General features: G+C 41.0%; 1 protein-coding gene across 1 annotated transcript in view; it reads left to right on the top strand.

Moving 5' to 3' along the window:
* The window catches only part of adcy9 (adenylate cyclase 9), a 39,488-nt gene extending 24,129 nt beyond the window's left edge, over positions 1-15,359 (top strand). Inside the window, 9 exon segments of the mRNA XM_030736458.1 lie at positions 2,223-2,395; positions 5,178-5,288; positions 5,699-5,955; positions 7,870-7,972; positions 8,627-8,835; positions 9,814-9,973; positions 10,234-10,376; positions 11,499-11,522; positions 12,083-15,359. Of these exon segments, the coding sequence (XP_030592318.1) occupies positions 2,223-2,395; positions 5,178-5,288; positions 5,699-5,955; positions 7,870-7,972; positions 8,627-8,835; positions 9,814-9,973; positions 10,234-10,376; positions 11,499-11,522; positions 12,083-13,433 (2,531 nt within the window). The 3' untranslated portion in view covers positions 13,434-15,359.
* Positions 15,360-16,203: the final 844 nt, after the last annotated feature.

The raw sequence follows: 16,203 nt of genomic DNA, 5'->3' as shown, positions 1-16,203 counted from the left end.
GTCAATGAAAAGGCAAGGCAACGATTACATCACAAAGCTCTACCTCTTTTTCTCCCTTAAGTACATCATTCCAAGATTATTTGAGAAAGTTGTGAGAAGACTTTATGTCACTGGAACTTATTTCTTCTTCAGAGATATTGAGGAGAAGACTAAAGGAGACAGGAGAAACAGAAAGAGAAGGGGGGGGGGGGTAACCTTGTTGACCCATGAGCACAAACAGAAGACGGTGTGTCATAATGGGAGGCAGGGTAGGATTTGATTAGCAAACTAATGAAATCAGTCATGCTGTGTGTGAGTGTTGTGTGTGTTTGTGTCTCTGAATCTGTCTTTGACACACAGTCACTCTCACACACTCACTCTCACACATTTTCATTTTCAGAGGCAGTCAAAAGCTCTCCTCAGTTTCCTGCTGCCTCTCCTCATCTGCTGTGCCATTCTGCATCACTGATGCAGGGAATTGGTTCATTGTAGCTGCTGTTTACCACCTTCATTTCCCATCCTTGAATCTCATCCACCTGTCTATCTACCCAGCTACAGTGAAGCCATTCATCTATACTCCTGCTTACTTTGTATATGTGTGTTTTACTAGCAGTGCTGTTTTTGTCAGTGTCTCGTAACTGTACGTCCGTCTCTTTGTGTGCTTTCTTATTTTCGCGTCTGCTTCTTAATGCGTGGCATTTGTCCCTTAAATTATGTTTCAGTGTTCATCTTAAACTGAGACTTTGTTCCCTTGTGCCATATGTGTGGTTTGTGTGTGTGTGTGTGTGTCTCAGAGAGTGGAGCCCCAGGGTGGCTTAGCAGAGCCAGTGGCAGGCCTGTCTGAAGTACTTAGCACAGACAATGCTCAGAGCCTGAGGCTGCAGCTTTGCTGACACTTGAATTATATGGCTAAGCACACAGTTGCAGGTACTTACCTATGCTACTGACAAACACACACAGATAACCTGTTAGTGTGGCTTTGGCATGTCGCAACAGAGAGGAGGGAAAAGGAAAAGTTCAGTCACACACACTTGGGCTGCTTGCTCTCAATGAATTGTTTTTGGGTAAATACTAAAGATGTGTTGACTGTATATTTGTGCATTTATCATGCAAACAATGTCATCCGCAAAAACGCAGGCATAAAGTGAGGCATGTGACTGCAGTCAATATTAAATACACCGTCCCATTATATCCTACATGTGGGATAAGCAACTGAAAAGCTGTCAGAAGTTAATTAAATCATCTTATCTCTGCATTGCCCGGTTTTGTCAATGTCTTGCTTAGTTCAGGTGGTTGGATTTTGGGAAAGGGTTGCACACAAATCTACGTAACTTGCAGCAGTAATGGAAATGGACATGTTGATAGAGGTGGGAGGAAGCAGGTGTTCAAATATTTGGCTGCTTCATGCTCAGCGGACAGGAATACATGAACCCCACACTTACGTGCACATGCACCTATATTATACATATATGAAAGATTAATTTTCTCATTATGGAGAAGGTCAAGCTCAAGAAGGATAGAAGGAAGGAATTCAGCACTTGCTATACAGAAATTCTTCCTCAGGCCATGGAGGAATAGGTGAGAAATAGGTATGAGGAAGACATGATTGCGGGCAGAAAATGTGACTGTTGAAAGAAGTCTTGGCTGTCTGTATCAGTCTTAGACTATAGAAGATGGATGTGACATTGTGACATTAACCATTAGTTTGCGGACTGCTGTTTTGAAGCCTTGAATTTTGCATTTTGGCCCAAGTACTGACCTTATTTGGATGAAACTGGCCTTGATTCGCCATTCAAGAAACTACAGTTTTTGGAATTTTACATTGGCTTCACTTTTTCACCCCCTGATGATGTCACTTGGTTTCAAAGTGTTAGTCTTTTCAGCACTGCGTCTTTCTTATTTAATTAATGACAGAAAAATGCAAAGACCTGCCCACATGCATCAAAAATGATATCTTTTGTGAATGTGTCTGGAAACAAAAGAGACTCATTCCTATGACCTTGAGTTTTCCATGTGGGAGCGATTGATATTTAGTGCTTCTCCCTCTTTAAAACCTCTTTACACAATTCACTGAGGGAATTCATCGTGGGAACTGATCCTCAGCTGAATCCTAAAACAACTCCACAACTGCCAGTACGTTTATGCACAAAGGAATGACTAAACCCAACTCAGGCCTGTTCCAATTGCATCTGGGAATAATAAAAAAATAACCTTTCTTTATTTGTTTCTGTTTCTCTCTGCAGGCTTAAAGACCTATCTGATTTCTGGCAGGAAGATGGAGGCACACGCCCTCTGTACCTGTTCCCAAATAGGATTTGCTGGGACGGAGCAAGCAGATCCTCATGGTCCCGCATCCAGAGTCCACACGCCTGATGGAGCCCCTTCGGCCTGCGCCCTTTCACAAGACAGAGCCAAGGTATGTGCTAGCTGTCTCTGAGGCAATCGGCTGTGTTGTTGAATATGTAAGTATTTTCCTGGGATAATCTATCATTGGACATCTACATTGCCTGAGGAAGAACACTGAGCTCCATGTTCTGCCTCAGCCTCTGTTTGATGTTCATCTTTGCTCCGTGTTTTCATGTGGGCGTATCAGGAGCTTTGATAAATATTTTCATTTTTTTTCTTTTTGCATGTATTGAGGCTTCTCTTGTCTTCTGTTAAAGGAGTGAAAAAACAGAATTACTTTGATCCGTGCCATGCAAAACATCCACATTTTTACACAAGTTTAACCTTGAGCATCTGTTAATTTACCTCTTCATATTTGGTGCACTTGTATCCAATATGTTTGCATTTGCACGGCACCTTATTGCGTATTAAATTCTAAAGAATATGAGTCATTACAAAGACAGAGAGATCATCTCATCACATCAGTTATGCAACAAAAACACTCTTCTCCCCATCAGGGAGCAAAATAATAATTGGCTTTTAGTGCTAATCACCACTGTGCTGTCCGTAAGTATTTGGTTAGTGAAACAAATTTTGTAATTTTGCCTCTGTACACGACCACAGTGGATTAAACTATTTAAACAACTGAGATGGGATGAAGTGCATGCTTCCAGCTTTAAGCAGACATATTACCTGAATTTGTGTTGAAATTGCATTTGGTAGCTGTTTACTGAAACTCTCAATATGAGCTCCAAAGAGATGTCGATGCAAGCGGAGGAGAACATCATTAGGCTGAAAAATGAAATGATCAGTGAGATAGTAAAAACTTTAGGAGATTTTACTATCTCTATTTATGAACTATTTAGGAATTTAAGAACTTTAGGCCAGCTCAGCAACACCAAAAGGCCTGAAAGACCACAGAAGACAAGTAATGACTTATTGCCATGGTTAAGAAAAATACCTGTACAATATCTGACCAAGGAAAGAACACTATTGAGGAGGCATGCGTATCACTGTCAAAGCCTACAATCAAAGATGTCCTCTTTGAAACCAAGATTTACTCGTGCCAGAGTGATGAAAGGAACAGCCATAACATCTGTCAAACATGTTGAGGTGGTGGACATGTATGACTGCCAGTGGAACTGGGTCAGCAGTGTTTATTGATGATGTGACTGCTGATAGAAGCATCAGAATCAATTGTGAAGTGTGCAAGGCGAGACCCTCTGCTCAGATTCATCCAAATGCTGCAAAACTGATTGGACAGAACTTCACAGTGCTAATTGATAATGACTCGAATTGATCCTCAAGGCAAAGAAATGGGATATTCTTTGATGCCCAAGGCAGTCACCTGATCCCAGCCCAGCTGAGCAAGATTTCCAGGTAATGAAAATAAAACTGAATGCAGATAGGCCCACAAATAAGCAGCAACTGGAGGTGGATGCAGTAAGAGCATTCAGTCATGTCCATGGGTCCGTCTAGGACATGACTGAATGCTCTATTCAAGTCTATTCAATGGATTTTCATTCAAGTATTAAAGCAATCCTTATATTTAAAATGATTTTAGTTTGTCCAGTTAATTTTGAGCCTCTGAAAATGGTGGATTCTGTATAAAAAAAGCAATACTGTGGTTAAACCTCTTGAATTAAAGGTGAAAGTCTGCACTTCATTCACATCTTGGTTCTTTGATTTAAAATCCTCTGTGGTGGTGCACTAAGGCAAAACTACAAAAACTGTGTCACTGTCCAAATATTTATGGACCTACTTGTGTGTCCATCCACCGTGTTCTCCTTATTTCTGCCTTCGGGGGAAGCTTCCAAAATTGTACCACCATAATATGCTAATCAAACCCCTGTAACAGATTATTTCTTTTTAATTAGCCTCAAAAACCTGTACTACTGTGGCATATATTCACCCAAATTAATCATCTTTTTGCGCCCCATGATCCTAGCTCAGGTCTCTTATCGCTATCTGGACAGGTGGAGAGTGAAGGTGTAGTAGATTAAAGAAGGAAAGGATGTGACTGGTAGAAGAGGTGGGGGTGAGGCGGTGGTGGGGACAAGGGGTGGGGATGGGGTTGGGTTTGGCTCCCACATCCTGGTATGGTAACAAGCTAGCTCAAGCAGAGTGTAGACTGGAAGTCCTTCCAAAGCCCGTTTGCCTACAACTGATCACTTCTTCATTTGCAGCTTTTCATCTTCTGCATGGCTCTCACACATGCTGAAGGGTCAGGCATCTTAGAAAGAAAGGCTAAATAACTGTGAGTTGGTGAAAGGATGAAACCTGAAAGGCTGGTGAAGTCATAAATGTTTCCATGTTTAATTTGATATGTGGGCGCCTGATATTTGCTATCGCTACGTCTTTACATTGTTTAGGCTGTGCAGTACTACTTCACAGTACCTTGTACTTCTCTGTGCCATGGTCAGTCTTACCACACAGATCTCTCATTCTCACAGACACACTCACATGAAAATAAAGACCTTGAGCCAGTGCAGGCCTCCTACACACCCCCTGTTAACTCTTTGAGTGCCGTCACTTTTTTACAAAACAAAGACATGCAACAAATTTGATAAGTTAGTCAGATTTTGTTAGATGAATCAAAGGCATGTAAGCATTCTTAGTTTGCGTCTAAATGACACATTTTATTTCTTCTGCTCTTGCAGCAGTGCTGTATCACACAGATGTATCTTATCGTGTTTTTGGCTGTTTATATGCGCTGCTCGGTCTGCATCACTCACTATGAATTCTCTTTCTTTATGCTCTGCTCCCATCCACTCCATTTCCTTACGTGCCCTCCCCATCCTATCACCCCGCAGTCCCCCTGTCTTTCCTGCAGTGTGGCCCTGATAGCAGGGGAGGATCAGGTCCTGGAAGAAGGCATGGTGCACAATGGCTGCCATGACGACCACAAGACAGAGAGTGGCAAGGTCAGCCTGTTGATAGCACCTTAACCAAACACAAAAAACAAACCAAACAAACAAACATTAAACTGTCTGCCCAAAATTTTAAATGTCTGACTTTTGTATTTGAAGAGAGTTAAGTCTGTCTACTTTGTGTCATTATCGTTCTAGCAAATATTGGCATGCTGTGATGTATCGTTTACACATACCGAGCAGCTAAAACAGGTCTGAAAAATAGTTCAAAGAAGTAGAACTCCATGAGTCCCAGATGAACTGTGCCGCAGAGACATATATTTAAATTGGTGCAGCTGAAACACAGCCTGTAACTTTCGTATTTCCTATTTTGACTCCTTCATACTATTTTTGACCCATTTCCAAAGCACTGTCATACCTTCTTCTTTGTAAAGTCGAGTACCTCTTTCACCTTTTCACCTTAGGATTCTTCAAACCTGAAGTCCTCCCCAGCAGTTTCTGCAGGGTGCAACCCCAAGGCTCTAAACGGGTTGCTTAGTCCTCGGTTAGAAGCCTTGACAAACAGCCAGACGTCACTCTGTGAGATGCTGCAGGAGAAGGAGAAGAAGACATGGAGTGGAGGAGCCATGGGCATGGATCACTCAGCACTCTTACCTCTGCGATCCAAGAACTTCAGGGAGAGGAGTGATGCTCACTTTGTTGATGTTATCAAGGAAGACAGGTAATCATGACTGACAGATAAATGAATTAGCCCAGTTTTACACGTTTTAATTATACTGCACAGGGGTCCATCTTAAAGTGTTTTCACTCATGAAAAAAAGTGATAGTCCTCATCTGACATTTACTGCTGAAAATGCTCTGTTTGGTTAGGTGAGTGCCTGGATAGAGTTTAAAGAAAGCAGGACACATGGCACCCATTTGCTTGCTGTTTATTCAATAGACAGTTATCTGCAATATTCTCATAAGTGGACATAAATCAAACTTTGTCCCTCAGCAGCCTGAGTCTGTACCGACATGACCAAGGGATGGTTCAGGGTCACCTGATCCAGTCCGACCTAGAAGTTTAATGAAAAAGGAAAGTTTTAAGGCTAATCTTAAAAACAGAGAGAGAGTGTCTGTCTCCTGAATTCAAACTGGGAGCTGGTTCTGTGGGAGAGGGTCCTGATAGCTGCAGTCTAAGAGTGAGGTCTTTAAGATATGATGTGGCCTGAATATTTCAAAACCTTGTATTTGAGGAGTTGGATTTTAAATTAAATCCTGGATTTGATAGGAAGCCAGTGAAAGTAATCTGGATATTTGTGAGAATATGATTTTGTGGAAAAACTGAAGACTCTTCAGGAAGCTTTTAGAACAGCATGATAATAAGTAATTACAATAGTACAATCTGACAATATGCGTGGAACAGCAACAAATGCTTAGACTAGTCTTTCATTCTAGGACAAATTGAGCAATATTGCACAGATGAAAGGAAGCAGTCCTATATACAGTATTTGTTTAGTGTGCATTCAAGGACATATCCTGGTCACAAATGACAATTTCTCACAGTGCTGCTGGAGGTCAAGGTAGTGCCAGAGCAAGTATCTGGTAGGATACTGGGTTAGGGCCAAATACAATAACTTCAGTTTTGTCTGTATTAACAAGAAGAAAAATGCAGGAAATCATTCCTTTATGTCTTTAAGACATGTCTGTAGTTTAATATATTTGTGTCATCTGATTTCATAGATAAATTGAACTGAGTATCATCTGCATAGCAATTTAAATCCATGCAGTGTTTTCTATTAATATTGCCTAAGGGATTCATGTTAACATAAAAAGTGTTGGTCCCAGCACAGAACGCTGTGGAACTCTCCCTGACTATATTTTGTGTGTGAAGAAGATTCCTATCAGATAAATACAATTCAAACCAGTGCAGAGCCTTTCCTTTAATACCAATGATGTGTTCTAGTCTAAGTAGTAAAATATTGTGATCAACAGTATCTAATGCAACACTGAGCTCTTAACAGGACAAGCACAGAGAGAAGTCTGCAGTCAGAGGCCATAAGAAGGTCATTTAATAACCTTCACTAGTGCTGTTAAATCCTGACTGAATCTGTTCAAATAAACCATTCCTCTGCAGATGATCACAGAACTGATTTACAACAACTTTTTTTGAGAATTGTTTTAAATAATAGGAATATTGGAAATCTAGCTTGTTCAGGTTTTTAGCAACTGATTAATTACAACAACCTTAAAAGCCTGTGGTAGGTAGCCAGTTACTAAAAATGATCATATTTAATATAAAAGCATTAATCACTGGTAAGACATATTTCAACACTTTTGTATGAATGGGGGCTAATAAACAAGTTGATGGTTTGGAGGAATTAATTATTAAAGTTAGTTTTGGAGAGACTGACAGGTGAAAAACAGTCTAAGAAAATATCAGCAGTTATTAAAGTCGCTTTACTTAACGATACATCTGTGGGGAAGGCTGTGAACATTTCTATCTCTAACATTAAAATTTTATGAATCTCACATGCATCTCCTTTGGGTAATATCTACAAAATGTTGCGGGCTGCAGTGAATGTGTGAAAATGGCTTAATAGGATATTGCAGTAAGATTTGTAGGTAATTAAAATACTTCCCGTGTCTGTTACAGTCTGATGAAGGACTATTTTTACAAACCTCCAATAAACAAACTGAGCCTCACTTTCCTGGAGAAGAGCCTGGAGTCTGCTTACCGGAAAAGCTACCAGGAGGAGGTATGTGTTTGTGTGTGATGAAATGGTGCCCAAATGCCTGCATGTGCAATATGTTTGAGTCTTTCTGAGTTTGCCTACGTGTGCTGTGAGCTAACATAGTTACCTTTGGTCTGACTGAGATCTGACAGGTATTTATATGAGCGTGCACAGTATGCTGACTTGAATTTCTGCGTATTTATATTTCAGCTTATTCATGTTTTCTGCTTTGTCTGTGTCTGTGTATCCTAGTAGTGCTGCGTTATGACCAGACCGGTCAAGACTGCGGCAAAGAGGAATCACTGCAGGACCTTAAAAGCAGTTTTGTTTTAGGTTGTGATGTCCTCTGCTGGTGTATCAGCAGAAGTGCATCTTAAGGACATGGCTGCTGTACCTGCTGAAGTCTAATTGACAAATAAATTGTGATTGATCACAGTTGAGGTTTATTGAGGCCTTTTAAAGTTCTTTAATTACTATTTATTTTAATTTTCCACTCATTATAGTCAGACACATCTTTTAAAAATTTATTTTTGTAGTTGCTCTTTGGTTAGATTCCCCAAAATATTATCACTATAAAGACAGATTTCCTCTAGTACCTTATTCTTATTTATGAACCCTAAACACGCTTATTTTTTATCATTATATTCTTTTTCTGTTTCCTGTCTTTCTTCCTCCCAGGTGCAGACTCAAGCAGCAGTGCAGACATTTGCCAGCCCGACATTCAGTTCTTTCCTGGACATGCTCTTGTGCTGTTTAGTATTTCTGGCTCTTTCACTGGCCTGTTTCCTTCAGCCACTTGTTACCCAGCAGCACCTATCCACACCAGCGCTCAGTCTGACAGCTGTAGCCACAGTTCTGGAGGCTCTGGCTCTGCTGATATCCATACGGTGAGATACCAAATGCAGGGTAGGGTCTTAAACTATCAAGCCAGTGAGACATTGACAGAAAATCTCTGTATGGAGGAAAGACTGTCCTCAACAGATTTTATCTATTAAAATTAGATGTGCAATACAAGGAGTAGAATTGAATAGCTCTTTATATTCATTGTTTAAAATAAACAACTAAAAACTCTTTAGCAGCTTGAGGCTAATATAGAGCGCACAATGAAGAATGAGAGGAATGGAGGGGGTTAATTCCCTTCCAGTTCTTGGGGTAGGGGTTTATCACACCTCAGTCATAGGTAGGGGACTGCCTGAGGGAAGTATCTCTCCCCAGAATCCAGCAGGTGGGGAGAGAACAGGTGATGTCCAGGTGGGTGGGGTCCTTTAACATGCAGCTGAGTTTCTTTCTGAGATGTTCAGCGTGAATCTCGCTGAGGGAGGGTAGTAGCATGCTCTGCTGCCCTCACCACACCATGCAGCAGTGGGTCAAGAGGGTCTCTACTGATAGAAGTTGGTCAGCAGGAGGGAGGTGAGCGTGCTGTAAGATCCTAACAGAGTAAAGCCTTGTTTTTTTCATGGGAGGGGGAGAAAAGAAGGGAGTTAGTGGAGACAGAGGTTCTCTTAGCATCAAGCTGTGTCCCAAGCTGAGGAACTGTGTGATAGAAATATTGAGTGGGATGTTCGCTCACCTCTAAGTATATTTAAAAGATGATCAGAGGGAGAAACAGAAGAGAAAATGTTGGCATGGTTAATATTTGACTTCTATGTAAAACTCATGCGGAAAGTAGAAATGAAGACCCTTTAACAAAAAGGCCCACATAACTTTTTAATTGAAATATATATTACATATGAATTCATTTATGAAACAAATTTGATTATTATGCTTGGAGTCAGTTTATTATTCAAGGTGGGATCACATGGGGTCAGAAAATCTCTGACATATCATCTGTATCAGTCGCTGCTCTCTGTTTTCTTCCTCTCCAGTATGGCTTTCTATCTGGATAGTGTTCTGAGGTGCACTCGGATGCTGATGACAGCCGTCTCAGGCTGGATAGCACGCCACTTTATAGGAGCCGTCCTGGTGTCCCTGCCTGCTGTGGCAGTATACTCCCATGTCACTTGTGACATGCATCTCTCCATTCAGGTGAGTTTCATGTTTATTTTATGCTTTTTAAAAACAGGATCTTAAGTGTATTAAATGCTACTGTTGTTGTTTGATCGAGTGCTGCTTCTAACCAGGAAAGCGCCTTACCTGTATGGCTAGAGTGCTAGAAATGCTTACATCTCTGTATTAGTTGTGTCTTTTAGTTGCCTGGTAGTTGTGCAGTATTTAAAATATAATTCAGTGAGTATTGTTTTTGGTATGCACTACAATTTTTTGACTAGTATTTCTTTCTTTCCCAGTTTACTATGTTCATCTGCTGTGCTGTCATCATAGCTATTATTCAGTATTGTAACTTCTGCCAGCTCAGCTACTGGATGCGTTCAACACTAGCAACACTGGTGGGACTGGCATTGCTTGCTTTGCTCTTCAGCACCCCCTGCAGGTATGATATACTGGTTTACCGTGGCAACATTAATAAAAGGAAGTAATGCTGATTTTTTTTTTTTACACCTCAGCCTAAAAAGGCTGATGAAGTATTGTCCCCGTGACCTTTGAATTGGATAAAATGGATGGATGGATGGGGTATTGTCTACTTGTGTTAAATTTCAAACAATAAAATACAGAAATATAAATAGCAAGTGTGCAAATTAGACTATAGACTAAGAATTAAACATTTTAAACAGCTATATAAACAAAAGCGGTGACCCAGTTCAGCTGGATCACCTGAGTCAGCATGTTTGCGGTGAGTCCGTCAGTCACCTGGTTTAGCCAAATAACCTGAGTCAGCAGTGTTTTCGATAAGTCTGCTACTCCGCTGTCCGCTCTCACTCACTCGCCTTTTGTAGTTAGCAGCAGCTAGTCAGAGGACTCGTATGATCCGGCATACCGGAGACCTCAGATTTATGATTCAGTGGGAAAATTTGACTCATTAACACGAGTGATTCAAGAACCAGCTGGCACTAGTACTGTTTTGACTCCACCGGGCGCGCAGGTGGCCAACTTTCAACTTTATGAACGCAATAACTCGAAAACGATGTCTCCAAGGATGTTCAAATTCACATTATAGATGCTTCTGCAAAAATCTTGGATGAGTTAGCTCTTACCATATTATTGGCAATCACAGAAAGTGACGGTCTTCTCAGTGGTTTATATTTATTATGATTTTAGCATTTCTTAATCCTGGTTTTTACTTAGCTGTTTGCAAGTGACTCAAATACACCTCATTAAGATCTACTGAGACCTGAATATCTTTCTTTCTTTCTTTCTTTCTTCTTTCTTTCTTTCTTTCTTCTTTCTTTCTTTCTTTCTTCTTTCTTTCTTTCTTTCTTTCTTTCTTCTTTCTTTCTTTCTTCTTCTGTCTTTCTTCTTTCTTTCTGTCTTTCTTTCTTTCTTTCTGTCTTTCTTTCTGTCTTTCTTTCTTTCGACATGGTCATTTGGTGAGTTCATATAATGTAAGGGATAACGTTCAAGAAAGGAGCCCCATTATGCTTGTTCATGGATTGCCTTTGAAATCTTGACGGACTTGATCCATAAATTAGTCTTGCTTCTGTTTCTTGTCTTTCAGTGTTGCTAAGAATCTGTTTTTCTGGTAAGTATGATTATTGTTGATATAGTGAAGGCCATTATTTCTCGCTTCCCAGTTCACATTAAAACAGGACAAAGAGGGCCCCCCTGTAGCTCACTTTGCAGAGCATGCATCCCATATACCAGGGCTAAGTCTCAACTGAAGGGGGCCAGATATGAATCCAAGCTGGCCCTTTAACCCCTGTCAGTCTCCTGCTTTCTCCCCACATTGGCCTCTCACTATCAAATAAAGGTAAAACTAAATTGTATTAGACAAAATAAGACAAAACACACTCTGCCTTCAATAGACAGTTATAGTGATATGAGATTAAATGGGTGAAATGAAGACACAACAAAGGACACCAGCCAGACTTCAAGCTCCTGTGCCACTGAGCTGCTCTGAGTTTGTGTTCTGACTGATGCCAGAATTAGATTTTGGTGAGGTGCACTGAGTTTATAACAAATGCTTATGCAGCTGCATTTTGTTATTTGTAACTACAGTAGCAGCACATTTCTTAAGAAGCAAATATATTTATTCGGATCTTTCTTTTTTCACTTGCTTCTGTTTTTCTCTTTCTCAATCAGGTCTGATGGCCAGAACAACAGCAACAGCAACACCTCCTTTGTCGTTGACAGCACACTAGACCTTGACCCACAGTCCCACCCACAGGATCTTCTGGGCCGTGAGGCCTGTGTGGCCTTTTTCCTGCTCCTTCTCTTGGTCTGGTTTCTTAATCGTGAGTTTGAGGTCAGCTACCGCCTGCATTACCACGGCAATGTGGAAGCTGATCAGCACCGCATCAAGATTCAGAACATGAGGGACCAGGCCGACTGGCTGCTACGCAATATCATTCCCATCCATGTGGCTGAGCAGCTCAAGGTTACCCAGAGCTACTCCAAGAACCATGACAACGTGGGTGTAATATTTGCCAGCATTGTTAACTTCAGTGAATTTTATGAAGAAAGCTATGAGGGAGGTAAGGAGTGCTATCGTGTTCTCAATGAGCTAATTGGAGACTTTGATGAGCTCCTACGGAAGCCCGCCTTTGCAAATATCGAAAAGATCAAGACCATCGGTGCCACTTACATGGCAGCAGCAGGGCTCAATGCTCAGCAGTGCGCAGATGCAGCACATCCTCACGCTCACCTCCGAGCTCTTTTTGAATTTGCCCTTGAAATGATGCATGTGGTGGATGACTTTAACAAGAACATGTTAGGGTTTGGCTTCAAGCTTCGTATTGGATTCAATCACGGACCTCTAACAGCAGGTGTGATTGGCACCACTAAGCTTCTCTACGATATCTGGGGCGACACAGTCAACATTGCCAGCCGCATGGATACGACAGGTGTGGAGTGTCGTGTCCAGGTCAGTGAAGAGAGCTATTGCGTGCTCAGTGGCATGGATTATGAGTTTGATTATCGTGGAACAGTTAATGTCAAGGGCAAAGGTCAGATGAAGACTTTCCTTTATCCTAAAAGCAGTGACAGTGGACCTGTGCCTCAGTACCAGCTCTCGGTCTCACCAGAGATTCGAGCACAGGTGGACGGTAGCATTGGGCGCTCACCCACTGACGAAATCGCTAGCATGGTCCCTGCAACCAGCACAACTGCAAGTAGTACTAATACTATAGTACCCAGCGCCAGCACTGGTTCCCCTAGTACAACAGGGCTTACTCATGTGAAAGAGGTAGACAGCCGTGAAAGACGTCCCAAAACAGAAGCTTCTGCTGCAAGGCGATCGAAGTCTCACACTGGCCTGACATCTATACATATAACCAATCTAGAAGGACCCCCTCTTTTGTCAGATAACAAACAAGTTATCATTTCAGCCCAGCAAGACACACCCCAAAGGCCAACGAATCCCCTGAAAGGTATCAAGAAGGACAACTATGAGAAGGACTCTGGTGATAATGTTGGCGAGTTAACCAGACTCTAGAAATTTGCAACAGTGGCGCCTTCATCATCGACCCTCTACCCTTTAAGCTCACGTTCCTGCCAGCTGGCAGGTGTAGAATCACTGTACGTTTGGTCCTACTTAAGTTGGAGATTGAGGATGTGAAAAGACCCTGAGGTCTCTTCTCACCAGCTAAGAAGCAGGTGTTTGTGTGTGTGTGTGTAAATATAGCCGTTTTCACACATGCACCGCAGTACAGAATTTTTACTAGACTTTATCCGATGGAGCTGCATGTAGGAGCACAAACGTCTGGTCAGACATCAGATTGGTTTTCCTCTGTTAGCTCCTGAGCGCAAAATGTACGTAATGTCCAAATGAGCCTGTGTAAAAGCAGAAAAAAACAGTTATGAGAATTCACAGCAAAGAATGGACATTGTGCGCCCTGCTTCCTGCACACTCGTAAACAAAGCAGCACCTCCATCTAAACCAGACGGAGTATCTCCAGTAGCGTGAAGTGGACTGTCACCTGCTGCATGTGAGAAAGGACAATTGCAGATGTCCTGATGGGATTCATGTGTGAAAACGGCTCACGATTGGCTGATGTTATCAAGAGTGCAGGGTGGACCGCAAAGATGGTCTCAGGCAGGAACGCACAAGAAAAGGGAAAACGTGACAGCTGACTGAACCGTCGCTTGCCTGTCACAGATCCCATTGTCTGCCATTAACTTATTTGATTATCTTTAAACCTTTAATCTTGATTATTTCTTTCCTATGTCTTTTTAAGTGCCTTTAGAATAGAATAATATGTAGACTAAGCCTTTATAAATAAGGGAATAACAACACAAAGGGAAAATTGTAAATTAGAACATTTTTTTGGGGAAAAAAAAAAGCTTTGCTTTTGTTACAGGTTTACTTTTTAAACTATGCTTTGCTATGATATTTTTGCCTTTTATTAAAGAGAAAAGCAACAATGTGTGAAACATCACAGTATGTGACAAGCGAAGGGCAACGCTGTGTACGAGTAAAATGCACTGCACTAAAACCCTGCAGAGCCTGTGCCCATATTCTTCTTGAAAACCAGAAAAACCTTCATAAAAGGCACAACAGGAACTAATCAGTACGGGCTAAAGGCAGACGAGGCTGAGCTGTGAGTTGCCGTGTGAGTGTATTGCTCTTATGCAGTGTGTGTCTGTGTCAATGTGTCTGTATAGTGAGCTCACGTAGACTTTAATAAGGGGAGGTGCCTATGAGTTACTCAAATGACTGAAACTGCAGGTTTACAAATAGGAATGGCCTTGGGGGGGGGGGTTGTTTGCTGACGTGGCAGCTTTTTCCTCTGGCCTCAGTTAAGATCGTTGTATTGTCTCAGTCCTGAGGCGTGATGGTTTTAACTACAATTAATCAGCATGCTTGCAGCATCATAGGCTAACTGCTACTAGTGTTTGTGCCCTCTGCACGTGATCCAGATTCGTGTAGGAGCTCAAACTGTATTTAGTGAGTATTTTAATGGATCCTACAAAACACTGGCGCACCTATAGAGTGTCTTAAATCGTGTTTTTTTTTTCTTTTTTTAAGATGGATAAGGGAATAATACTGCCTAGGTTTGCTATGGATTATACTGTGTGTTAGTTGATTGCGTTTTTAGGACATGGCTGATCAAAGTGGAATGTCACAAATAAAATGTGTTTAATAGTGTTAATTGTTACACAAAAACTTGAACTTTTTATCTGAGGCGTCTTCTCTACTTTCTGTTGTTTAAAGGACATTACTGGATGCAAACAGCTGGACGCTTTTACCGCTTCATACTTTCAGTGGCATGAAAGCTAACCTAACGGCACTGTAAATGCAAACGGCAGTGCACCAAAAGTATTTCATAAAAGTGTTTCTGCGCTTTTTACATTCCCTGAAATGTTTTTTCCTATAATGCCACAACATTTTTCATCTCTCTTGCTGTTACATATTCTCTCTGTTGCTTTTTTTTTTTTTTTTTTTTTAAGGATTGTGTGCTCAGATGCTAAAATGGTTTCACCAATCACCATTTCTTAACCTGAACTTTTAAATAAATATTGCAAAAAAACCCACAAAAAAAACATCAATACCTTAATAGATAAATTGTTTGCTTGTGTTGTTTTCTAAGTGTGGTAGCTTGTGCCTTTTAACCTTAAATGTATCACATTTTAAAATTAGTTCTAAATTGCTTTCCATTTGTCAAGACACTTAATATTTCTCAAAATCATATGCTCTTAAAATATCAACATTTCTGCTTGATCCATTTAATTTGATTAAATCTTCAAAGATGATGAGATTTCAGCAGTGCCTTTTCTTGACACTTACAAGTAAATGTAAATATACCAAATATGTGACATTATTTGAACTGTATTTACTTATGCTGTTGGTTTAAATGTAACCTTCCTTTGCTTATGAGCACACAACCCTGATATCATTCCAATTTGTTTGTTTTTTTATACTATCATAAATGGACTCTTAGAATAACCATCACTATCTGTGGTTGAGCACTTAATAGTGGTTATGAGTCTTGAGTGGTGAGCTACCTTTTTAAATTGAATTTTCCTTAATAATTTTGATAAGCCCTATTGAACACGGTGTTTTTCATTCTGAACATTTTTTGGGGCAGAAAGGAGCAGTGAGAAAGGTGCGCTGAGTCACAGATTTGACACGCCTACTTTTTCCTGCTTCCCCCACTCTTTGTTTCACTACAAACACGAGTGCATCTGTTGATTTGTTGGGATTTGCTGAGATGTGAGTGACATTCTGAGCCAGCAGAATGACACGGTGGGGAAATTTTAATGCC

Source organism: Archocentrus centrarchus, chromosome 8 (genome assembly GCF_007364275.1).
Source record: "Archocentrus centrarchus isolate MPI-CPG fArcCen1 chromosome 8, fArcCen1, whole genome shotgun sequence".
Taxonomy (NCBI): Eukaryota; Metazoa; Chordata; class Actinopteri; order Cichliformes; family Cichlidae; genus Archocentrus; species Archocentrus centrarchus.
This window is presented reverse-complemented; position numbering and strand designations above follow the sequence as displayed.